The 26,823-nt window shown below is 39.1% G+C and overlaps 1 protein-coding gene across 5 annotated transcripts in view; it reads right to left on the bottom strand.

Moving 5' to 3' along the window:
• The window catches only part of CPLANE1 (ciliogenesis and planar polarity effector 1), a 180,158-nt gene that overhangs the window by 104,628 nt on the left and 48,707 nt on the right, over nucleotides 1-26,823 (bottom strand). For all 5 annotated transcript variants that reach the window (XM_030565920.1, XM_030565924.1, XM_030565921.1 and 2 more), the window contains 13 exons: nucleotides 25,294-25,543; nucleotides 21,817-21,972; nucleotides 20,291-21,054; nucleotides 19,462-19,673; nucleotides 18,195-18,275; nucleotides 16,619-16,783; nucleotides 15,567-15,740; nucleotides 12,967-13,195; nucleotides 12,514-12,650; nucleotides 10,117-10,334; nucleotides 9,663-9,827; nucleotides 8,584-8,722; nucleotides 3,836-3,945 (listed from right to left, as the gene is read on the bottom strand). In XM_030565920.1, the coding sequence (XP_030421780.1) occupies nucleotides 3,836-3,945; nucleotides 8,584-8,722; nucleotides 9,663-9,827; nucleotides 10,117-10,334; nucleotides 12,514-12,650; nucleotides 12,967-13,195; nucleotides 15,567-15,740; nucleotides 16,619-16,783; nucleotides 18,195-18,275; nucleotides 19,462-19,673; nucleotides 20,291-21,054; nucleotides 21,817-21,972; nucleotides 25,294-25,543 (2,800 nt within the window). The remainder of the gene's footprint in view (nucleotides 1-3,835; nucleotides 3,946-8,583; nucleotides 8,723-9,662; nucleotides 9,828-10,116; nucleotides 10,335-12,513; nucleotides 12,651-12,966; nucleotides 13,196-15,566; nucleotides 15,741-16,618; nucleotides 16,784-18,194; nucleotides 18,276-19,461; nucleotides 19,674-20,290; nucleotides 21,055-21,816; nucleotides 21,973-25,293; nucleotides 25,544-26,823) is intronic.

The raw sequence follows: 26,823 nt of genomic DNA, 5'->3' as shown, positions 1-26,823 counted from the left end.
GGGTAGAGGTGGGTGGCTTGGGCAGCGCTTGTAACCATTGGCTCATTTATGTGGCTGGTCCTGCTGATGCTGGCTCCCCTGGCCCTGAGGCTGCTGCGGTTTGAACTGCTTACGCGCTGAGGCTGGGAAGTAGAGACCCAAGGTTTTCAGGGTGGTACGGGAGTTCTTGAGGCCATGCAACTTGCTGTCTATTTGCTCTGCAAATAGGGCCCTACCGTTGAAGGGCAGAACCTGTAATGAATGCTGGGCCTCGGTGGACAACCCACAGAGGAGCAGCCAAGAGGCTCACTGCATAGAGAAAGCGGAAGCCATGGTGCGGGCAGCAGCATCGGCAGCATCTGACATCTCCTGGAGGGCCATCCTGGCTGCAGTCGTGCCTCACTGAGGATCACTCAGAACTACTTCTTGGAAGCCTCGGGGAGTGATCCTTTGAACTTGGCCATGGGCTTGCCACTATTCAAGTCATATCGGCCAAGGAGGGCTTGGTGGTTGGCCACTCTCAGCTGAAAGATGAATAAACCTTTGGGGGTGACCCCAGGTTGACCTTGCCTCTCCTTCTGGTTAACTGCCTCAACCACAAGAGAATTGGAGGCTGGGTGGGAGTATAAGTCCTCATGCCCTTTGGTTGGCACAAAGTACTTGCGTTGGGCCCTTTTAGAGATAGGGGCCAGGGGAGAGGGGATCTGGCACAGGGCCTTAGTGATCTTGGAAACCCATTCATAAAGGGGTAGAGCCACTCTGCCAGGAGTCGAGGAGCAGAGGTTGTCAAACAGAGGCCAAAGGCTCCTTTGATTTCTTTGCCTGAAGCCCCAGGTTAGAAGCGACCCTCTTCAAAAGTTCCTGGTGTGCTTTGGCATTATCCTAAGGAACTGGGTCAGGGAGCCCCCATGATAGCCTCATCCGGCAACGATGAGGACCGTGCCGGTGCTGTGGGAAACTCCACGTCCGCTGGTGGTCCAAAAGCTTCCTCCCCTGGGTCCTCCTGGACCCACAGCATCCTACTCCTTGAAGCCTTGTGTACCGGAGGAGGACGGGATACCGAGGCCGCTGGCCTCTCCAAGGCTCCTGACACTGACTGGGCAGCCCAAGAAGGTTGGGTGAACCCTCAAGGGTTCCACGGATACCATGGCGCCAGGGGACAGGTTTTGGTGCCGATAATGTAGTTTGCACCGCTGGTACCTGGGCCTGTCCCACAGTCAGGGAACCTCGCTCCAAGCCAACTGAGTCCTGTTTGGGGACTAATGAAAAGTTTAGAACTACTAACTATATACAACTATATTAAAGGTTTTCAAAGTTCACAAGAACAAAAAACGAAACATTAGCTGAAGCAGCAGAAGTTCTAGCACCATCACTGGTGGCAAGAAGGAACTGAGGGTGAGGGGAGCCGGCAATGCCCCTTATACCACACCATGTGGGCGCTACTCCAGGGAGTGCCAAAGCCGGTTCCCTATGGATACTGCTGAGGGAAAAACTTCCAGCATCAGTTCATGTGGTGAGGACATGCACCTAATATGGAATGGACATGAGCAAACACTCAAAGAAGAATCTCCTGTGTGCAGGATGCACATCTATATCCAAATAACTGTGCTTCAAATGGAGAGATGTGTACCAATTGCCTTTGTTTAAAAAAAATGAAGGATGGAGGTGAGGATAGTCCATCCTGAACATAAAGCTTAAGATAAAAATGTTCATCCATCTGAGATCCAGAATCGATCTTCACCCTCCTTTTTGGGGAGCAGTGAGGAAGCTTTTCAAGTAAAGTCATTTTTCCTTCTGTTGAGGAGTATAGGTTCTATTACCCTCAGATGCAACAATGAATCTAACTCTTGACAAACCATTCTTTTGTGAGGGGGTACCTAAAGAGGGACGGGGGAGGGGGAGCTTGAAGGGGCAGGGAAAATAATTCCATGGTGTAACCACTAGTGATAATTTCCACAACCCATTTGTCTGTTAAGATGTCAGGCTTGTGAAAAGTAGGTTAGGCAGCCATCAAATTGGGTATGTTGGATATAGCAGAGGGATTGATTCACAGTTCTCTAAGGGCCTATAAAATGTGTTTTCCGGTGGGATGCTGGGGCTGGAAGGATGACGGAATAGGCGGAAGAGGGGGGTGTTATGCTTGCTACTCTGCACCCTCTGTTGCTTCCTGGGTGGCTCATAACCCCTTTAATGATAAAGGACTGAGGAGCTGACCATTGCTTTGGAGGCTGAGATCCGTGATTTTTCATCATTGGCACTGGAGCATAGATGCTCAGCGAGCAGAGTGTTCCCGTTGAGTCCTTTAAGTAACATAATGACTCCTGTCTTTTCACTAAAAGAATTGTTTCCTTCAAAGCTCAGATCCTTCACCATGGATTAGACTTCTCTGGTAAAATCCAGAGGACTGGATCCAGAAGGCCAGACATACAATCATAGAAGTTGCCACCAAGTGGGAGGCTGTCCACACTGCATTGACTGAGGCCTGGAGGGACAATCTGGCTAGCAATTTACCCTCCTCAATGAGTGCTTTGAATTGGAGCCTAGCCTCTTGTGGGACTTTTAGTGTGAATTCCACTAACTTAGTACAATTAATAAAATCATATTTTGACATTAATACTTGTCAGTTTGCAATGCAGAATGGTTAGCTGTAACTTTATTTCTCTCCTGAAGAGAGCTAAACATTTAGTTTCCCTATTGGAGGTGGTGGATCTAGGCTGTTGTCTGCCTCTTTCAGTGAGAGTTTGAACAACTAATGAATTAAGAGCAAGGTGTGTAAATAAACATTCTGCTTCTTTAGTTGGCATGAAATATTTCTTCTCCATTCTTTTCAGAACGGGGGCATAAGTAACTGAAGTCTGCCAGACAGTCTCAGCCAGTTTTAAGACGGCTTCATTAATGGGACATGCCACCTTACTGGGACCAACGCTCTGGAGAATGTCCAAAAGTTTATGAGGGGTGTCCTGTACCTCCTTCAGGGAATGTGTCAGCAATCCTCCTGTGCAAGTCTTGAAACTGCCCAGAGTCATCAGAAAGTAAAGGTGAGGCTGGTGTGACCACCTTATCTGGAGATAATGATGGACCATCAGAGCTGGTGGTTCTGCCTGATCCAGTTCTTCCTATTCCTCCATTAGTTCTTAAGGAAGTTCAGAATCCTCTTTGCAAGGGGAGGCTTGTGTGGATTACCCGCAGGACTGTGTAGATTCAGGATATTGCATGTATGGGTCCCCTGGACCCCCAGAAAGGCCCTAGTGGAAATTAAGCCAGTGATCCCAAGGTGCATCTCTTTTAGGAGATTTGGACAGAGCCTAAGAGACTCTGGATGTTCTCTCTGGGCTGACCCACTGTCTTTCCCCCTAACATCTGACTCAGAGGAAGTGGTGGCTTCAAATTCCATGAACAGTGCTATCTGTACATGGGGGCCTTGTTATTCCCTTTTTTACAAACTCTGGACCAATGGTGGGGGAGAGAATATGTCTGGGTAGGAGGAGGAGACCCTTCCCCCCCTAAAAACTGCACAAGTATAAAAATGGCCTAAAACTATTATCTAAAAACTATTTACATAATATTACAGCTAGATCTAGAAGCAGCTAGATAATGCTACAGATACTGAAGAGGCTCCATCTCAGATCATGGTTAGTAGAGAGGCAGTTGGTCTACACCACCCCTTATGCCCTCGGTTCAGATTATGATGAGGAAAGGGTTGCAGGTTTGGACCAACGGACACCGCTAGCAAGAACCTTCTGGTCTCAGGCACATGGAGAACATATGCACCCACATTGGAATACACATAGGGATCATTACCCAAAGAACTATATGCTGTTACAGTAAACCTTTACTGTAATGTCACTATAATTACCTTTTGATTACCCACACTTTCTCTTGCAGTTTGGTAGTGTCTGCAACTGTCAGACAACCTTTCACGAACATGTAGCATCCAACACAATGCACATAATTCTCTGAAGCAACCTACCAGAGAAATAATACAATACAAGTTACTTAAAGGTGAAGTAAAGGTACAACTTGCTAATTAAAATTACAGGTAGCAGTAACTTAGAGGAAAGGTTTTAATTCTTGATTTTTCATCTTAGAATAGGACTTTCGGACAGATTTTTTTCTGTACTTAGACAGATTCAGGACAGGGAAGCATCAGGGTGCAATTACATTTACCTGATCCTCAAGCTATTACAATCACAGCTCTGACCCTGAATCAGGTTAAGGCAGCCTAGTGGATGCTCTAATTTAAAACTGCCAGTTATAGTCAGTCACTAATAGAACACATTAGTTGTATATTATCACTCTGATACCCTTCCCAACCCTCTCCACTCCCCCTTAATGCCCCACAGGAGAGTTATTTCTAGCATGAATGTGCCCCATGTGCTTGAGCTCAGCTTTTTTTGACTGGCAGCACCTGTTGGGTATGTGCCTATGCCCTAAGTGTCCTCACACACCCACAAATGAGGGCATAAAGGGCAGAACAGGCCCAAGTGTCCCTCAATTCCTTTACCAATATAAATTGCAGGAGTTATAGGACTCTGCAGTACCAGGGAAGGAGGACAGGTTGCAGAATACATACAAACAATGCATTTCAAAGAACCACAGTTACTGCAGAGTAAATTACAGTTTGAGTGATTGTCCATAGGTATTCCACTTCTGGTGACTTGGAGGATAAGAAGAGGATGCTTGGTGTTTATTTGAACAGTGACTTTAGGACAGGTCTGCCAAATCAAACATCAGATCTTGATGCCTCTACAAAGGAGTAATGTTGTGTAAACTTATGTGCTGAACCCCACATAGTCGTCCTACAGATCTCAGAAACTGACACATTTCTTAAAGAAGCCACAGTAGCTGGCTAGGCACTGATGGTGCTGGCTCTAATCTTTACCAGTGGATCTAAATTTGTTAATTGGTAGCATATTCTGATGCAACTGCAAATCAAGTTAGATAACTTCTCAGTTGATACTGCCTGACTCATCATAGTATCTGAAAAAGTTCCAAATAATCATGGGAAATTCCTGAAAGTTTTAGTCCTCTCTAGATAGAATGATAGTGCTCTAAGCATATCCAGGGTGTGCAGCCTGGCTTTCCCTTAGTTGGAGCTGAGTTAAGGAAAAAGGAAGATTACTTGATTTAGATGGAAGTCAAAATTATTTTTGGCAACAATTTAGGGTGAGGCAGACGGGGTATAGTCAGTCACGTTCTGACAATTCTAAACTGTCAGTCCTCTCAGTATTGGAAGGAATCTCAGGTATGACCTGTGAGATGGATGGATTGTTATGTGAAAATAAAAAAACTTGAGAGCCATAAACCAGCCATGGGAAGCCAAGGAGAAGATTAGAGAGGCCAGTGCTTTCCCATCCTGATCTTGAAGTGGTAGATAAAGGCATTTAGCAGCATGAAGTCTAAAACTGGTGCCAGCCCCCAACCCCCCTTCTTCTTTAGATTTAGACAATCACAGCAGTAACTTTGGATCTAAGAAAATTATGAGTACTAGAATCATTATCTAAAACAAAGGATCATGAGATCGTGACCTTTGAGAGCAGCTAGGTGATGCTCCAAGGCTGAATAAGAGAATGAGTATTCCTCTTCTAGGGGTGGAACTGTGTTAACTGGGGTTTCAGGAAGAGTCTCAGTCTCTAACCTGACCGGCACCAATGAAGTACTGAGTATTATAACATTACCTGCAATCAGTACCATGGAGGATAATTTCACCAGAGAGTACAGTGATGATTTGGATTGTGTTGAAATCATAAGATTGCTCAGAACCATTGAAGTTTTCAGCACCAGGAATGATGGTACTGTGGGAGGACTAATTGAGGCCATCAGTACTGGTAATTAGAACTTCAATACCAAGGGAGGGTATTGTGCAAGCACGATTACTAGTACTTCTGAGGGTGTCAGTGGGACCCATTCTGGGCCTTGAACAACCTTTTAAAGAGGCAGGATGAGATTTCTGCCTTTTCATAGCGGGACCCAGAAAGGGTGATCAAGTCTTACACGCTTTAGAGTAGCAGTTCTCTTTCTTCTTTCTTGGTTTTAGTAGTATCAGTCTCTTAGGGTTATGTCTACACAGCAGCTGGGAGATGTGATTCCCAGCTCAGGTAGATGTACATGTGCTAGCTCTGCTCACTCCAGTGCTCTAAAAATAGCAGTGTAGTTGCAGCGGCATAGATAGAAGTGTAGTAAGATGAGGCCTTGAAACATAAACCCTTATCAGAGGCCCGGTATGAGGCCTAAGGCCTGAACTAAAGTAATGGTCAAGACTTTGCTAACATAAAGAAAAGTTAAGGTGTGAGCCAGAGGCACGCCCTGCTCACAGAAGATGGCAAGGAAAGGGCTGATGCTGCAAAAAGAGATGTATCTAAAAGGTACTGGACACCAGATATCAGAATATTTGCATACTTGTACATTTCACACAGATAACAAGGAACAGGCTGACCCATCCCAATGACAGGGCCAAAAGGGTAATATGATGGATAGAGTTGTTTTGCTTGAACCAACATGCACAAGGTGAGAGGCGGCACCTTGCTATGGAGTGGGGTTGTACCTTGCCACAAAGAGGGGTTGCACCTCAATACGTCAAGAGTGATGTGTAACTTGTTTGTACCTGTATATAAGAATGCATCCCTGGGGCGGTGTCTTTCTCTGGCCAAGGGGGCAGTGGAAAGTCCTGCCACTGACTGAGCCGGTCCGTTGTTAGGGAGCACATATGTACTAGCTAGCAGCACCTTGGATATCAGATTCGAGGAGCTGGAGACTGTTTCTCTCTGACAATAAACGTGGCCCGGATGCCTTTATACCTTACAAGAGTCTGTGGTCACTGGGGGTTTTCTCGGGGTCTGCTGTGTCAACTATATGTGCAGAGCTGGGGCAGCACACAGAGGGAACACATGCATGCAGCCGACTGATCTCAACATTGAATAGAGCAGAGCACCACACTGGTAGCGTCTGACAACAAACAGCATGGGCTAGTCACCTGAATATAACCCTGACCGAGGTACTAGGTGTGTAGTCAGATGGCTATCCTGAGCTGCTGCAGCCACACTGCTATTTTTAGCATGCTAGTTCAAGCAGAGCTTGCGTGTGTACATTTACCGGAGCTGGGAATCACACCTTACACGCATAAGGTGAGGGTTGTGCCTGAGTTTGCATTCAATAAATGAATACTCTGCAAATGGTACATTTATCAGGAATGTGCACCTCATTGATGTGCCATTAAACAGCATCACCACATCACAAGAAGGACAGGTCTTCAAACTAGGAGATTTCAGTTCAGTCATAAGGGCTAGTTACCAAATATGAAGGAAAAAAAAAGGGGGGGGTTTTAAGGGGGGGAAAAAACCCTAACTACTAACCAACACTAAACTAACACTAAACTACCAACTAATATTTATATACAAGGGAGAAATTAGCTGCTTGGTGTATAAGAGGTGTGGAAGCCACTAGGGTTCCAGCTCCTTGACCTTGGCAGTAAGAAGGAACTGAAGGATGGTTGTGTCTGCTCCTTTTTTTATGCCCTCAAGTTGGGAGCAAGTGGACATTTACGGCACAGTGTGGCCCCAATAGACACTGCTGGCCAAAAGAATCGGAACTTGAGTGCATGTGCACCAGAAGTGGAATACATATGGACAAGCACGTGAAGAATTAGGGCTGAGAATCTAGCCTTTCCATTCTGCTGAAAGAATACATCAACTATTCACAAGTTAAACAAGATTCTTCTTTATAGGGTCAGATTCTCATTTCTCTTGTCTCTTCGCAAAACACAGAACAAGGAAAACAAAAATCTTGGTATCTTTATATTCACGTAGTAAAATTTCCTAATCAGTTAGAATCTTTGAGGAGAGATACTGTAAGTGTTAAAGAATTGGGAGAGCTCTAAAACAGATCAGCTTGCTTCGAAGGAATCAACAACATCACCACTAATTCTGATTATTTTCACATTCATCTGCCCCCAATTTATTGTCTATAGATTTCTTTATACTATAGTACATTTGATTTTCAGTAGCACGGATAGCTTTGACCAAATTTTCTCCCACCACATTTTTATACACTTAAAGAAGTCTCTAACACAAGATCTGTTCTAGTAATTTGACATTATGAAATTTTTTAATCTTCAAGTTAGTACATTCTCTGAATAACATGAGAAAAAGGCCATCTCTCCTGTCCCCAAAAATAATCACAACAAAACACAGAAGTTGGAATAAGAGCTGAAAAGCAGTGTGCCCCAGTATATGCCTCAGTTTCTATAATTTTAGTTAAAAAAAATAAAATAAATGGACAGATATTACTAATACATTTTTAGTCTTTAAAAAACAAGAATTAACTCATTTTCTAATAAATTGGAAAAAATATATAGATACAACTTTATTTTAGTAATATACTAATATTTTAAAATTATAGCAAAATATAAATATCCGTCAGACACCAAAAACTGCAAAAATTTTGAGTTACAACAGACAGCACTGCAGAAGACACCGTATCATATTTTCAACCAAATGCAAAAATAAATAAAGCCTAGAGAGTTCCCTTGCACATGCAGCTTCTCTCTCATCCCTTGTTCTAATTTTTCAACCGTAAGTTACAAATTCAATGTTATTATACACAAACCTATTATTTTACAAGAAACATCATCAAAGCGATGGTCTCCAGAAGATGCAGGTCTAAAGAATACTGTACTAAATTTTGAATAATGAAGCAAACTTTCAGGAAATGAACTTAAAGAAGGAAGAGTGCCTTTCATTCGAATCTATAGGCAGGAAAAGAAAACAAAAGTGTTATAAACTTAGAAGAATTTTATTTGTGACAATTTAGAAATTAGAAAATTACCTTTACAAGTGCTTACTAATTAAAAATGTTATTCTTCAGTTCATCTGTATGTGAGAATCCTAATGAAATCAACTGAAGTCTTTCAGGATTGAATGGCCTCTTTAAGTTACTGACAGAATATTGCCATAATCAACTATATTTCCATAGACCTGCTTTCTATTTCCTGTAATGCAATGGACTTGAAATCCACGTTAATTTTTTTCTTTTTTTTTTTTTAGGAACATATTTTCATCTAATAAATGTACAAGCTGTGACAACTACAATGTTTTATTTAATATGATGACAGAGTGAATTAGCAGGGTGATGGAACTTTAGTAGAACTACTATATAAAACAGCTAAGAAAAACCTGAGTTGCTCTGTTTCAAAACCTTCATCATTATATTTTAAGGCTTAATTGTAAGTCAATGAAATTTAAATAGTTGAGATTAAAAGACTTATTACAGGTGTACCTTGTGCTCTAGATGGCTGAAAATTTGCAGCCAGTTGCCAATCAATTATCGTGGGGAACTTCTATGGCCTGTTATTCTGGAAATCAGATTAGATTATTACAAAGGTCCTTTCTGGCCTTGGAATCTATCTAAATCCATAAGGTGTTAATAATTATTTCTAAAGCCCCAAGTGGTCTGGAACCCAACGGTCACTTCTTTCCCACCTCCAGTAATGGTACTAGTAATTTGTAAGGCCAAAATCTTGGACCCCTACTGTTTAGGCTCCAGTTTCCTCTGGAGATTAAACTATGAGAAGAATACAGACAGCCGCTATCTGAGATTGAGACTCTATCAAACTAGGAAGGCCATAGAGTGGATCAGGGGGATCTCCCTCCCTCCCAGAGTTAAAATTAAACAAGTTTATTATTTACCTTTTGCATTACTTTTCTTGCCCATTTCAGTTGTACAATATACCACTGTGCTACGGGGCAGGAACAACGAGCAGCCCGGAAGAGCAGCAGAATTCGCTGAAGGACCCCAGACACCTTTTGACGATAATCTCTCTCAATTTTTAAAGGAGAATCATTGCAGTCTTTCTGAGAAATGTAAAGTTTAAGTACATGACAATAAGGCCAATAGTTTGGGAGGATATAAAGAATAAAGGAATTGAGCTACACATGGAATTTCTGCTCTTCAGAACATTTATCTTCTTTGTCTCAAGAACAGAGATTCCACAAAGTAGAAAGAAAAATTGAAAGGAGCTTTTCAAAGAGGCTTCTTGTTATTACGATGCCACACAAGTAATTGGCTCAAGTTTTTTTGGAAGAAAAACTAAATCAGAAAGTTCAAACTAACATTCATGCAGCTTCCACTAAATATGCTTACTTCACTGAGAGAAGCTGGTTGTGGACAGTATAATGGTGGTGCAGGAAGATATAGCCCATCAGGAACTAAACCACACAATTTTCTGGTGAGGTCCTTGGCAGAGTCGATCAAAAGTTGAAATGTTTCTGAGAGAATGTCTGCATCTGCCATAACAGCTGCTTTCAGTATTTCCTGCACTGAACCAAACAGGACATTTGAATCTTCCTCTTCAATTGGATCTAAAAAATACCAAGAATTGAAACCGATATGGTAAATGCATCAATTGATGCAATGCTTTCTTCTGAAAGTAATAATCAGCATTACATTATTTTGCATTCATTTTTCCAGAATGTATGAATAACTCACACATTTACTTTCTTTAAGATTTGAAAGAGTGAATAAATGTAGAGGTAAAAAAGCTCCTTCTAATGCTTAATCAACATCTCTGGTTGTTTTTTGTTACTCAACATCTCCCACAAATCTGGATGTCTGGACTGTTCTCCTTTCTCTGCAGCTCATGGAGGTAGATCAGTGTTTTAGTGCTTAGATGCTGGTAGACCAGGTGCCAGGACTTGCCAAGGCTGTAGGCGTCAGCTAAGCACTGAAATTCATAGCTGGAAACCAGACCAGCTCATCTGTTTGCTAGTAGTGTTTAAGATAGATGTTAGATTTGTAAGGATGTGTTTAGACTCTATAAGATGCTTGTAAAGTTGCTGCATGCATTAATCTTAACTTGCAATGTCTATCCCATGTTATAAGTTTTGCTTTACAATTATAAAAATGCATGCTCTGAACTTCTGAACTGGCAGGAACAGTAGTATCCTTGCCCACCAAGGAGGATTATCAAAACTAAGTGAGCCATGGTGAAGCAACAAGATTTTTTAAAAATGGGCTAATAGACCTCTCACACCCATAAAGGTGCAAGGAAGCTTGTCTCATCAACTTGAGTTCTGGAAGAGGAAAATACAGATAGATGACAAGAAAATTTTTCATCTCTTTGCTGTTTGGACTCTCACAGGGCTGGAGCTAGGAAGCAAAAGCAGAGATCCCCAAGGTCAACCTGAGTTAGCCCTAAAAGATATTCAGTGCTGACAATTTATTACAGCTCTGTCCCCTTTTCGAACCATAGACTAGAACACGTGTGTGTATATGTTGCCTGTTTTAACCTTTATTTAACTCTCCAATTTCTTTTTCCTAGTTAACAAATACTTAGTTTACTACAAGATTGGCTACAAGTGATGTCTTTCTTGTGAGATCTAGGGTAGAAACTGACATGGGGTAAGTGACTGGTCTCTCGGGACTGGGAGCAATCTGAACATTTTGTGAACTTTGGTGTAAATAAACATTTATCATTAAGTTTGCCTGGGTGGCAAGAAAGACTGGAGTGTCCAACCGAAGAGTCTGTGACTTCATGTTAAGACTATTATAGTACTTCAGTTCACATTTGTTACCTAGTTGATAAAATCTAATGATAGAACATAGCACCAGTTTCGGATGTCCGCACTGCTTTTCAACAGTCTGCCCTAAGGTTGGAACTCATGGTCATGAACCACTCCAAACAGCGTGACAATGGTTAAGACAAAGAATACCGTAAATCAACTGCAAACAAGGCCCTGAAATATGGACTTCACAAACCAGAGCAGAATAAGGGATATGGATAATTTTACTACAATGAGACTTTCTGGGACACCGAACCAAGGGCAGTCTGATCTGGCTATGGGAGCCAACTTTGGAGAAGTGCAGAAAGATGACATTTTGTGTCTTGCTATACGATGAAATAATACTTCAGTGTTCTTCAACTTTAGTGCCAATGCAATGATGCTTTCCAAACTGTTCATACATCCACATTTATTTCACTGTGTCTTATTTTTATTATACTCTAAAAATGTACATTTGCCAATAAAGTATTTTATAGTCAAACAAAACTGAAGTGAATATCTGATATGTCTAGATCTTCCTCCCCCAACAAGAAGGAAGATATGAGCCATCTTGGGCATGGGAAAAGCCAAAAGACCAATGGGATACTACGCAGTGTTGTTGTAGCCTTGTTGGTCCCAGGATATTAAAGAGACAAGTGGGTTAGGGAGAGAGAAAGAGAGAGGAGAGAGAGAGAGTGTGTGTGTGCGAGAGAGAGAAACTTTTGAGAGCTTACAGAGACCTGACAAAACTCTATGTAAGCTCAAAAGCTCGTCTCTCTCAACAACAGACCTTGGTCCAATAAAAGCTATTACCTCACACACCTTGTCTCTCTACACAATTCTGGGCACTTACAGAAGCTATCTGCATATATGGTGATGATAACTGTATCTTCATAATGCTAAAGACAAACACTTATTTTTAAAGTGAATGCCTAGGATTTGTGGAATCAACTGGAATAAAGCTGATAGTAAATAGGATGAAACTATATTTTTAATATACCTGTAAATTGTTTATATTTAGTTCCTTCATTTGATGTTTCAAAACTGACTGGCTGTCCCAAGAAAGACAGTAGTTTTTCCTGAAAAATTTGTGTTGGAGTCAAGTTCAAAGGCAGATGTAAATCCATTTTCTCTGACCTGAAAGCATATCAAGAAACTATTAACTAATTATGAAGTAAAAAAATCAGTGGAAAAATCAAGGAAATTCTGTGGAAACATCTTTCCTTTTTCTGAAGGGGAAAAAAACCCCAAAACTTCCACAGATAAAATTATTAATCTGAGGCACACTGGCTAAAATGCACATCTATTTAAATCTTTTATCTATTAACCTGGAAGTGTCTTAGGGGAAGGACACTACCTGCTCTGCTTAGTAAGATACTTGATAATACATGTTATTATGTAATAAAGCATGATGATAATCCTGAGTTCCCTTATTTGAACAAGCATAACTCACCTTAAGAAGTCACCATCACTTTGACAGTACAGATTATAGGCCACACCTATTGAAACAGACATTTTCCAGTCTCCAAGTTTGTGTGCTAGCCACACAGTCTCTGGAATCAGTCCACCCACAAAGAGCAAGTCAAGAGCATATTCAACTGTCCATACAGAAGAAAGGTTCTGGTCTCTAACAGCACTGGTGACCAAAGAGTGCTGGAGTGGAACAACTCGAGGGAACCTGTCTATGAAAGGAAAATATTTTTTTAATAATGTTAATTACATACCCTGCAGGTTAGTGAAAATAAATTCAAAGTTTAAAGTGTGGCATTTGATCACACCACTTTGTTGCGTAACTGATTTTTTTATTACCTTTAAAACATGGTTTATGATTTTTAAAGGATAATATGAGGCAGATACTCAGCTGGAGAAAGTTGTCATAGCTCCATTAAACTCAGAACTATGACAATTTTCACAAGCTGAGGATGTGCCCCATAGGCTTTTCTCTACTATTAAGTATGTTCTCCCTGTCTAGCACTTACAGATGGACAGAACAAGTTGCCTCTTAACTTTCTCTTTGCTAAGCTAAATTCAATGCCCAAAATCATTGTTAACAGAGGGTCCAGGTTGACCAACAATGCCTTGCACCCTTCCAGAATGTCGAGTACACCTATATTTAAGTCTCTAAAAACAAGAACATAACTTAAGATACACACCAGCCCTTCCCCTGCAACTTTACTCTACTCCCTGGAGTAGACAAGAACCATTGGGGACATATGGTAAGTACATTTCAGCCAGGGCTGCCCTATAATGAGCAGATATAAGGAATGACTACATTAAGTCATTTTATTTGGTGCAAAGTGTCCCATCGAATTGTATTCTCTCATTCATTTCCATAGACTCCAACTGCCCTTCACTGTGTGAGAGAGAGTTGTATTGACTGGTGCAGGGATTACTTGCAGTAGGTTGCCATAGCTCACTCTGTGATATGAAGAGAGGTACATCTGCACCCAAAGGTATCATGGACTGCTCATTTCTGTGCTGGGTTAGGTGGGTTGTGCAAGCCACAAGTCTAGTCTTGCCATGGAGATTTGTAGCATAAGGGAAAGGGGCACTGCACAACCTGCTGCAGCACGAGAAGATTGCAGAAGTAGAAAGTTGCCCATAAATCTTCAACAGTGTTCTCAGTAAAGGTGTTTAGAACACCATGTGGAGGTGAATACAGACAGACTCAACCTGACAGGTGTGAAGTAATTCATTCACCTCATGGGGGTGCTTTTCTCCCCACTCTCCCAAAGCCTACCCCAGCCTCTGTTGTGAAGTACCTATTGTTGAGACAAGGCATGTGAGCTTTACAGCAATGTGATTATAAAAATCAGCTCCTTATTGTGAGGGATGTGGCTGAGGAACTAATCTCCTGACTAAATTACTCCAAAGTAGCACCAAGAAGCATACCCCTGCAAATGTCATGGCATACCAATACTCTAAATAATCTCACTCTGCACATGACTTTTAGAGCATTTTTAAAATTACAAGCTCATAACATAAGGAGCATGTGGTATGATTACATTACCCTAATGTTGCTTACTAGAGCTTTTCATCTTCCCTTTAGTTAATTAAAACTATTTTCCTTGACAATACTTCCAAAGTGAAAACAGAGAATACATGCGAATGTTAGCGCACTTTGAAATATCAGCTCTTAAACCAGAAACTGCTCTCAGGGCAAAACTTCCAAGAGGAACCCTTGCAGAATATAGGCAGACAGCACCTATTGTGCAAACACATATTCCCAGAAAGCTGCCAAGGACAGGAACAAAACACACACTAGAAGATGCTGCTTGGATTTAATGGATTTAACAGCATGTCAGCTTGAGTCACCCAGTTACTCTAAAGTCAAGCTGCTTGGAACACCACAGCTCGCAACAGAGCCCCAGTCCTTTTGCACATGCACGAATTATTTTCTCAAGACACACGGCACATTCAACTTATATCCTGAATAAATTTTAACATACTGCTTCTTTCCCCAAAAGGGTAGTGTGTATCAGACAATAGCTGAGATTTATCTTGAGTGGGTGATATCAATTTGAGGCGTGGCAGCAGCAAAGTTTGAGCCCTAGATGTGTGTGAAAAAAAGGCATTGTAAGAACTGTACAATTTTGATGTCACATTATTATAGTTTTAAGGGAGGGCTGTATCTTGGGAATCCCTTGTTCAAACAACCTCAAATTTGGATCACTAACTACTCTGGATCCCCATGAGGCACAGCAATTTTCAAAACAATCCAAGTATGTGGATTATAGAATAAATTGAGAATAATCTGCACTATACTTTTTAACTATGACATGAAAGCTTAAATATTTAAACATGAAAATATTCTCAGCAATTACCACAGCAACAAAATATTTGTTTTGTTGGCACAGAAAAAAATTTGCAAAAATATCTTAATAAAACCAAGTATAATTTTATCCTTAATACTAGAATTATAAAAAATAAAAATCACATATCTAAAAACAGAGGACTTACCCCTTTAAGGTAAGATAAGGCAAGGTAACACTGCCACACAAACCATAACAGTAAATCAGAGCCAGTTAAAATATTTTTTGTTTAATGGAATACCTTGGTTGATGTGAAGTGGAGGCAGAATGTCGACTTTATGTGGGGGAAGTATATAAAGCAGATGATTAGAGAAGTAGGCAGCCATGAATCGTGCCATGGACTGTATTACTGCCATTGCAGCTTCAGGATGAACATCTCTTATCATCCCCAATTCATATTGAGAATATTCAGCATCTAAGAGATAGACATCTAATTAAAATGTTTTTGACAATAAAAAATTGCTATAAAAATTGAGCACTAGAACTGTTTAATTATAGTCAACACAGCTGTGTGCACAGAACAAACTGGCCCTAGTCATTTCCCCTGACAACATTCCTGAGCCTTTTAAAACAGAAAACACAGAAACCTCATACTATTAATTACTAGTTAGTAACAATTCCCTTTGAAGATTTTTTACAGCTATAAACTAGAGATGGGCCTAAACCACTACGTTTAGATCCAGGACTGACTCTGAACTTTCCCAAAGTTTTGGTTATTCAGATCTAGGGCTTTGATTCAGCCCTTTATAAAGCAAGGAGCTTAGTCACAAAATTTGCATCTGTATAAGAATACAAATGATTCCAAAGTTTAGATTTAGAATTGCGACCAACGATATGTCAACAGAAGTCTTTCCACAGACTTCAGTGATTTTGGACCAGGCTCTAAAAAAAGGGAACTTAATCAACTCACACACAAACCATAAACTATACAATTAAAACTGTCTTCCAAACACTCACTCTAATTATTACAGACTAGACAGAAGTTCTGCAGTCAATTTTTTTTAAGAGACAGAAATATTGATGATTCAGAAGTGGGAAATTAAAGAATTAGAGGCTGAAGAATGGAAATAATTAAGGAACTCTCAGCTTCTGTCAGAGTTACACAGAAAACCCATCTTCCATCCCTTAAGAAAAGAATGTATTCAATCCCCAGGGAGCTCTTAGAATTTTTAGAAAGGAATCATGGAGTCAAGTTCTTACAGGAGCATAAAAGTTAGACACCAGGTTATCTAAACAATGTCAACATACATTAGTAAAAGGATTGGAATTTTTTTTTTAAACAAATAAACATACCAGAAAAATCTTCTATATGTCTTACAGACAGCTGAGATCGTCTTAGTATCTCTCTCACAAGATGGTCACTCAGCCCCTGAGCCTCAGTTAAGTTGTAGTGATACAGGTGGCAATATAATATAGCAAGATAATACCTAGTTTGAAGAAACGGTGTCCTCTTTTCTCCTACATTACAAAAAGAAACAAATGCAGAACTGAATATTCAAAAGCAAAGGAAGATTACTATAGGTTAAAAGGATCTCTCTCTCTCACAGCTGTAATCCATGATGCAGAAAAACAAATGAGCATAAAAAAAGATTCAGAAAGGCTAAACATAGCAGATACCCTTCACCTGAAATTGACTCTATGTAAACATGATACAACTAAGGATCCATAAGTTATAGAGGGAGCAGAACTGGAGGGCAGACATTCTAGAGGATGAGATCCTATTGCAAATCAGTGTATTATCAGTCAGAAATCTGCATGGGAGTTAATTCTCCTCCTTCAAGTTCCACTTCTGCAGCCTATACACATTTCAAAAAGGGGGTTAGTGAGCAGTTGTGATGTTACAAAGGCAGCACAACTCAAGTTAGACATGATGCCTGGAGGGGCTGAACAGAAAGCAGCAAGTAGAATGCAGATGCATTGTGCCTCAAGATCCTGATTTGTCTAGGTATCCTCAAATACCAACAAGGTTTCAAACATCTCTCTCTTAGTGACAAGTTGTAAAGCTGTGTAACTGAATAATTTTATTGGATATCCTGTGAAATGTGCAGTATTTGGTGACAAATACAAGCAATACATAGTTTACCTTTTTGCATTTTTATTGTTTCTTTAGGAAAATTAATTTAAAAAATCATAAAACCTCCCATATAACCCCTGTCCACTCAGCATACCTGAGGACTACTCCTTCTCGTAAGACATGAGTGGCTGTCCTCAAAAGGTAGTCATGTAAAGATTCTGGAGTACGCCTTTCCTCCTTCCTAACTGTCTATAAATACGTCAGGAGTGAACATCAGGGGAGGAGAAGAGCTATTTAATCTAGACGACAGTGCTGCTACAAGAACAAATGGGTATAAATGGGCCATACGTAAGTTTAAGCTGGAAATCAGAAGGAGGTTTCCAATCATCTGAAGAATATGCTTTGGAACAGCCTTCCAATAGGAGTAGTGGGGGCAACCTAACTAGTTTTAAGATGGAGCTTGATAAGTTTATGAATAGTATTATCCAACAGGGCTGTCTACAATTCTGGGAACTGGACTCAATGAACCAGGAAGTCCATTCCAGACAGTCTACTTGCTCAAAGGGATTTTCAGCTAGGATTTATTATTTAAAACAAAACAAATTCCTCCTTTAACTTTACAACTTCTGAAATAATTGTCCTTTGGTTTTTCAAATGTATTTAAAAGTCTTCTGGACTCAATTTTTATTCCTGAGCAAATTTTGACTTCAAGATAACAGCTCTGAAAAATAGCTGTCTTTTACAAATGTGCTAACAGCATGTTAACTACAGCAGAGAAGTATGAACATCCTTGCCAATATATTGTGCAAACATCTGAAAACTGAAAAGATGAACACTGCACCATTTTTCCCTTGCCTTTTGCTTTGGTTTCTTGAAGAGCCCTCTTCCACAGATCCACAGATTCTTCGTATGAGCCTAAAAGAAACTGCTCCTCACCTTTAAAAAAAGAAATAAATAAAAAAAATCGTCAACAAAATTACAAGGTATTCACGTCTTTTCACACATACAAACACACAAATCTATATCTGTTTCTATTTCAGTTCAAATCTTTGCCTGTTATTAAATACATGACTTTTAACCACGATATCAGAGCTGTCATAAATGGTAGCACAATTCCACAGCAGCTACTACATGTGCAAATTTCTAAGTCTTTGGAAAACCACTCTTATTCCGGCCAAATGCCTATTTGGCAGCAGGAGTGAAAATAATAATTCTGAATTACAGACTTTTCTGGGTTAAACACTTCTGACTGCAAAATCACTATTAAAGTAGAATTAAAATTAGTTACAATCTCTTTCCACAAAGCTTTCATAAACTGTCACTTTTTAGCATACTAACAGTAAATTCAGAAATACTAAGTGTAATTAAAAACTTTATGGTTCAAAAACATATCTTATTCACAGTGATAAGCATTTCCTGTTACTTTTTCAACTTTCACATCATTTTCTTTGTTGTTTTAGTAATAAATAATAATAGCTCAACTTTATATAATAGTCCCTTTCATTCCAAAAGGCAAATCTCCCAACGAAATAAACTGTATTTTGCCTGCATGAGAATGATAGCGCCCTATTTACACATCATTGAAATGTTGTGGGGTAATTGGTGGAAGCCAAGTGAACAACCAGCACAATAATGGGAGAATGGAACCTTTTTGCCAAAGACACCATCAGCAAACTCCTACTCTGGGGGAAAGCGGCATGGAACTTTAAAAACACTCTCTGTAAGGTCTCAGCTGAGAAACGAACATACAGTGAAGTGCCCAGAACTCCATTTATCTACCTCAGAAGAGACAAAGCTGTCTCAATCTTGTTAGGATTGAGATTTGTGGTACCAGGATGCCTATATATTTCAAACTTGATTCAGCAAACTGAAGTCAGTGGAGTTTTTCCATTGAGTTCAACGGGTTTTGGATGAAGCCTGTAATGTTTAAGCCACTAAACTATACGTAGAAATACTGTTAACCATAAAATATTAAGATGCTTTAGTTGTGGGCGCTCAGAAGTTTGATTAGTTCCTACTATAACTATCTCAGCAAATAAATTAATTACAAATAAGTTGTACCTAATCTAATATTCAGTCCATACAATTGTCATCTGATTACAGTTTCTTCCAATGTACTAACCAATCACAGAATTGAGCTTCCAGGTTTGTTCCAAGGTCTCTCCTGAAGACTGCAGGACTGCCTGTATATGACCTAGAAGTTGTGTAACAATGGATTCTTCATGTTTAATCTTCATTTCAGTTAATGACTTGCCATCCTTAGATATTTTTCTGTTTAGTTGAGTCTGATACCAAAGCACTTGTTTATATAATAACTGCCACAATATCATCAACCTGCGTATCAAAAAGTAGTATACTATCACTGACAAAAAATACAGATTAGCTGAAACAGAGGGATAATTCTATCTTATTCCTCAAACGTACTTGTTATTTTGTATATTATATTACAGCTAAAGTAATGTTTTCTTCAATATTTCCACCATAATTTTATTTTTAGCTCTATATTTCACCAATGATATTTATAATTTTTTTCATTAATATTTTCATCTATTTTCTTGGATAGTCTTAAGAACCATATTTTATGCAGTTGTTTTTCTTTTGTCTATTAAACTTATTACCGTACAGAATCTTTATTAATAATTTACAGCTTTTAGTGTTTAGAAGAATCACTCTAACTCATGAACCCAGGTGTTGCTCCCACACAGTTATTTTTTTTATTGAACTTAGTACAAAACATAATAGTACCTGTGTCAAATAAATAAATATATGACACTGTATTTCACTCTAATAGCATGGAACTACTATGCCTGCTTTAATAAATTACCACAATTTTTTCAGAGTACAAAGTGGTGATGAGATAAAATGCTGCTGTAATTCTTCTCTAATAAAACAATGAGAAAGAAATTAAATCCCATTTTTAAAAAGTTTTTAATGCACATTAACAATCATACCTGTTGTCTGGCTTTCCACCAAGTTTTACTGCCTGAGGAGGTATCTTAAGCAGAGAATTCAGTGAGTGAAATTTCTGAGCACTGCTCCCATCAAGAACTTGAAAAATAGGCACAATCAGGGAGTCAAGCTCTATAGCACTGTTAACATCAGAGGATGCAGACATTATTTCATAACAAGGTGTGAACTTCCCATTTAGACTATGTGCAACCATCTTTAGCAAACAGAAGCACCCCAAAAGGTATTCTGAGAACAACTGATCTTGGTACTGAATAAGCATCAGTTTTACAGTCCATGATGTCAGCTTTACCAAATGCCCAACTGTCTGTCTGTCTCTCACATCCCAGTACAGGACAGTTAAACACTGCTGAAAATGTTTTAAGATAGCATGCATCCATGGCTTATATTTTTCAGACTTGTTTAAAAATGCATCATGGGTTAGTAAAGGGCTTTTAATGAACTGGAGAATGTTGAAAAGGTGGGTAATGCAACCTACTGTGTAATTCAACAGCATATCTTTTTCTTGCACATTTTTTGAAATCCCTATCCCCCAGGCTGCAAGAAGGTTTTTCTGAATTGAATTTAGTTCCATAGATAGATCATCTTTTGAATCAGTATCATCTTTTGCATGAACAGTGTCAAACATTGATGCAAATTCCAATCGGCCTTGATCAGCTCTACTGAAAAATGAATTTGGTCCCTGGCTGCAGAAAGTAGAAGAGTTATTTTGAAATTGCTTGTCATCATCAGATTCGTCTTCATAATCCTATATCAAAGGGAAAAAACACACATGTAATCTGATTTGGGTCTATTTTCTTGAAAGCAAGGCTAGTGAAAGAGGCATAGTGAAGATTAACAGGTCTTATATATGAAACCTCTATCAATTCTAAATCATCTAACATTCAAAAAGCAATTAGCATAGAGTGTGTATCTGTTTCTGTGGACTCTACTCCCCACCTCATTTGCTGTCCCAAATAGTAAGGCTCAGAATGCGGGTAAAGGGGAATTTTTGCTTCTATAGAAGAGATCCTCAAAAGCAAGGAACACAGCAGATTTGAAAGGCTGCATGGCGAGTTTAACATACACCCATTCTTCCTAAAGAGATTTTAAGATCTATGAGGTATACAAATAGCAGTACATGTCAAACCTTAAAACTCAGTATTTTGAACAGCAACAGAAAGTGACTTAACAACATATATTCTATTAGCATGCATTTTTGGAAAAGTAAATTAATTTCTGAAAAAAATCATTTGTTTTAAGATGCTTGAAAACCATTAACATCCTGCTAGAATGAATGATAAGAAAATCAGTGCATTTTCTAGAACCTATAAGCCAAAATAAAATTAAAATTTTTCCTAAAAATTTGTTTAATGTAAAACCATTTAAGCAAATTTAGTAAGAGTATAATATTCAGAATATGACTTAAAATAGAGCTCAGGATAATTAGATTTTTTTCCCACATTCAGAATTACCTAAATTAGATCAGATGCATTAATTATACAGTAAATAGAAAACTGCTGTTAAATACCTGTAAATCTGCTGCTTTCTTCCTCAGTTCTGCTGTTTCTTCTTCTTGCAGGAATTTTGGAATGGTAGAAAGGGTAGAATTTTGGTTTTGATGTTGTTTCAATAGGCTAGCTTTTAAAGAAGCCAAGGATCGCAACTGCAGCCTTTTCCCTTTAGACTGTAAAAGATAAAAGTAAGAGAAACTACCTTAATATTATTACATATTTGTCTGTCTCTGGTAACACCTACAACATGCTAGATACTTTCCAAGCATAAAAGAAATTATTCCTGACTTAACCAATTTACAATCCGAGAGCAAATATACAAAGGACTAGGGCAAGGGTAGGCAACCTATGGAACGTATGCCAAAGGCGGCACACCAGCTGATTTTCAGTGGCACTCACACTGCCTGGGTCCTGGCCATCGGTCCAGGGGGCTCTGCATTTTAATTTAAATTTTAATGAAGTTTCTTTAACATTTTAAAAACCTTATTTACTTTACATACAACAATAGTTTAGTTATATATTACAGACTTACAGAAAGAGACCTTCTAAGAACCTTAAAATGTATTACCAGCACATGAAACCTTAAATTAGAATGAATAAATGAAGACTTGGCACACTGCTTCTGAAAGGCTGCCGATCCGTGGACTAGGGGAAAGGGGCATATCCTAAATAAACTGGAGACGGTATCTGGCCATGTTTTCACAATGCAATGTTGTAACACCACCAGCCAATTGGGTTTTTTCTCTACTTATCATGGCAGAAGTGGGTCTTCAGGAGGGATTTGAATGCATGGAAGTAACAGACTGACAGACTTAGTATGGATAGTCTATGCATACAAGGCAGTGGGGAAGAAGGCGCAGAAATGCTTGTGGGAGAAGTGGACCATCACAGATCACTGTGCGTGCTATGCCTTATACCCCTCCACAGTCCCTTGTGAGTGCATCATTCCTAGTGACAGAACTGGGGCTCCACTTCACTCAAAGGAGACTCCTGCAATTCTGTCACTCGGACTGCATACCTAGGCTTCAGCAGGGTCTGTTTTGCTTGGCTTCTTGTACAAGTCTTCTCTCAGGAGCTCTAACAAGAAAATATATGCAATGACTCAGCTCAACCTCTTCAAAATGAAGTATTATTTAGTAGCCAACAGGAACACATTATTCAGAGAAATGGCTTACAATAACCAAGAAGGCTTAAACATATGACTATTAACCAAACTTCATTCTTTCCTTGTAAGTTGTAGGTGAGACCCACTCAGCCTAGACGTTCCTACTCTTGGGCTGAGACAATCAGCCACTGCAGCATTCTTTCAGTCTCTCCCTGTCACAGACTAACCTCCACCACTTCCCCTCTAGGCAGGGGTCTTTAACGGATTAGAGTCTCTTTGATCCTAGACTCAAGCCTGAGAAAATAAACCCGCTCGTCTGCCTTGGGCCAGGCAGATGAGGACTTCCCATTTAATAGCTCCCCCACAGTTCTGTTGAAGACCCTTGGTATTCCCTCTGGAGGGATCTCATCTCTGCCATTGTTTCATTTCCTGTTTTGATTAAATCCATGCAGTCACACAGAATAATATCAAATAGATAAACTGAGACACAAGTAATAGTCACAGAAATAATACAGAAGTCTCCCACTCTCCACACAGACAAACACCTGTGGGAGAAGTAGTGTGTCAAGGCTGCCAACCCTAGCAGTGCGGATGAAACGGGGGCAATGAAAAAAAGAGACAAGGATTAGTATTCTGGGAAGGATAAGGTTATGTAGGCTCCTGGATGGCATGAGAGGGAAAAGCGTGAATTTCATGTAATATAGAAGGAGCTGCCAGTGGAGGAATTGAAAGAGATGGATAACATGGTTAGAACAACAAGTAAAGAAACCAATCTGGTAATTGTATTTTCTAAATACTGGAGATATCAGGAAGTCTGAGAGGAGAAAGATGTTACAATAATCAAGATGGAAGATCATCAGACAAATGTTTTAGTTGTAGGGATAGAAGGAAGAGATCAGATCCCTGGAACAGACAGATTTTTGGAAGAATAATTGGCAGAATTTCTGTACAGCTCGCAAAAGTGGGAAAATGGAGAATAAGTGGTTAAGGTTGATCTTCAGATTCCAGGCCTTACCCTGCATCTATGATGTAGGGTCTTTTTTCTTTTTTTTAAACTTTTTAAGATCTCAAATAACAGCTCTACTTCTGATTCATTTCTTTTAATATGTGCTTTCTTATTCAAGAAATGTAAACTGAAATATTAAAAAAAAATCTTGGCAATTACAACGTCACAGTAATGTAATAGTTCGCTTTCTATGCCTCTACATGGTTTTGCATGCGGTGTATCCAGGCCGACTGCACTGCCAACTAGCTTGCCTATAACTTCATCTCCCTGCTGGATACGCTCAGTTTATCAAACCGCAATGAACCTATACCACCACATATTCAACCTATTCATTTCAAACTCCTCCTCTCTTCCCACCCCCAAATCCATCAGCAATCATTCTCTCATCCTATTTGATTTTGTTCTTCCTAAACTGGTAACAACGGTCTTCTTCATTCCCTAACATACATGGTGCGCTTAATCCTCTTTCAAAAAATCTTTCTCCTCTTGATCTCTTAGTTGATCGCATAGATAGTTTTACCGATACCTATAATTCCATCCCTTCTTAGGCTCTTAACAAAATTGCATCCCTAAATTCTCACATACCCTCCTACTGTTCCAATTTATCCCAGTAAACAGATCATCTCCATAAACTCAAGTATACTTGCTGGCACCTGCAAGGTGGTGACGCAAACTGGTTTCAGTTTCCACTGGGATATATGGAAATCCCATCTTATGCTTAACATCGAATGAGTCTCTGTGGGGGGTGGGCGGGCTGGAAATAGAGCTGAAAGCTCTGTCAGATCTAAGTTTTTCATTGAAAGTTAGCCCTAGTTGCTAGTGACTGAAAATTGTTACTCTTCAATAGCTGTTGATCTATGTAAAATGAGTTGATGGTTTCAATCCAGTTGCTATGGAGTTCAATGGAGTGATTATGTTTACAGTACAACTAGAAACTTCGTTGACTGTCTTGACAGAGACCAAAGACCGAAAATGATAAGGAAGCAAAATTACCCTCTTACTCACTAGAGATGGCCTATCCAGAACAGGGTTGAGGTATAACAAGTCACTGTACTGCCATTTTTTGTTCTCCATGGGCACATAAGAAAATTCAGTTTCACTTAAATTCAGAGCCTGTTTTTCAAATCACTGCCATTCTAAGTCTGTTTCAAAACCTTCCTCCACAGAGCACTGAAAGGAATATATCATGATTGTCCTTTCAAAGACTAACAGGCACATAACTCCACTGTTGCCTTTGAAAGCATTTTGTAATATTCTGTTTGAAAGATTAGAGTGTTCACTATTTTCTCCTTTTGACTAAAAATTCAACATTTAAAAAAATCTCTAACGTAAAAAAACCCCCACACAAACAAAGAAAACAACCGCCACCCAACCAAACAGTACCTTAGGTGTCATCAGACTCTGATGTATCTTTTCAAGCCTCTGGGCTGAATCAAGTAGAAGTGATCTCATAACTCCAGATGGTAAAAGATTATCAGAAAACTTAAGCACTGTAACCATATATCCATCAGAGACAATAAGGTAGGGTAATCTTGAGTGTGATGTTACAGAAAATCTCTGTCTCATTAGATCACTTTCAGAGGCAGATGAACCAAGAGAATGACTAGAATCTTGAGAGACAGACTGTTGCGGTCTAGCAAATAAAATAAAAATATATCAGAAAAAATAAACAAGCAAATATCATATGTAAAATTATTAAATGAAAATATCAAACACATATTTTGTCAAAAATAATTATTTTTGTAATTTATATAATTTTTCTTGAAGGGGAAAGTTTAAACAAAAAGTTCACAAATGCAAGATGACAAAATAATGTAAACAATTTAATAATATAACATGACATAATACAGAAGTTAAGCTTAACAGAAAAATGTGAAAATATTAATGGGCCTTTTTAACCTTAATTAGCTACTATTACAGCAAAATATTGACATCTTGAATTTTGGTTTGTAGACCTAACATATAGTAACATATCAATTTATGGTCCTCTATATAGCTCCAATTCTGCAAAGATTTATGCAAATGCTTAACTTTATACATTATCAGTAGACCCACTGAGACTAATCAGAAGTTAAGTCCCTGATAAATCTTTGCAGGATGGAGTTCTAAATGACTACTAATAAAAATCATGTATGTTAAGTAATGTAGAATATTAATATTTTGTATCTATTTTAAAAATAAACTCCTCAGCCATTCTACAACAATAATTTTTAAATACAACACACAGGACCTAGTCCTGTAGTCCTTACACAGAAAAGATTCCCATTGAAGTCCATGGGCCCTGTACTTGCACATGCATTGTAAGATTGGAGCCATAGGATTTCCAGATTATAAGTGAAACATTTGGTTATTCCCAATTCTTGACAGTTAAAATGTTAGGAAGTTCTCTAAAAATTAAATAGCTGAATGTGTGAATAAACAGTTCTATTACAATTAAAAACAGCCTTTTACATATCATAATATCACCTAGCTCCTACATAGGTTTTCATCAGCTGATCTTAAAGTACTTCAACAAAGGAGATCAGTATCACTATTCCCATCATACAAATGGAAAAACTGAGCCAGAGAGATGAAGTGACCTGTGCAAGGTCATTCAGTAGTCTAGTAGCAGAGTCTGGAATAGAACCCAGGTGTACTCTACTCAGTAGGCCACTCTGCCTCCCCTACATAAAAGATTAAATTCTGATTTTTAAATCAGTCAACGAAAGTGTGCACTGCAATATAATTTGCAAATATGTAACTTCAAATTCTTTTAAGTTATTGGCCAGCAATTTTTTTTCTATATCCATATGCAGAAAGTTACAAGAATGCCTGAAACTTAATTGCAGATGTTTTTAAAGCCAGTAGTAAAATACTAACGGTTTTAGCATAGGGAGCTCAGTAATGTGGTGGATTAATGTGCTATCTTTTCAT

The sequence above is a fragment of the Gopherus evgoodei genome, chromosome 6 (genome assembly GCF_007399415.2).
Source record: "Gopherus evgoodei ecotype Sinaloan lineage chromosome 6, rGopEvg1_v1.p, whole genome shotgun sequence".
NCBI lineage: Eukaryota > Metazoa > Chordata > Testudines > Testudinidae > Gopherus > Gopherus evgoodei.
Note: the sequence above shows the minus strand (reverse complement) of the source record. Positions and strands in the feature narration are given on the sequence as shown.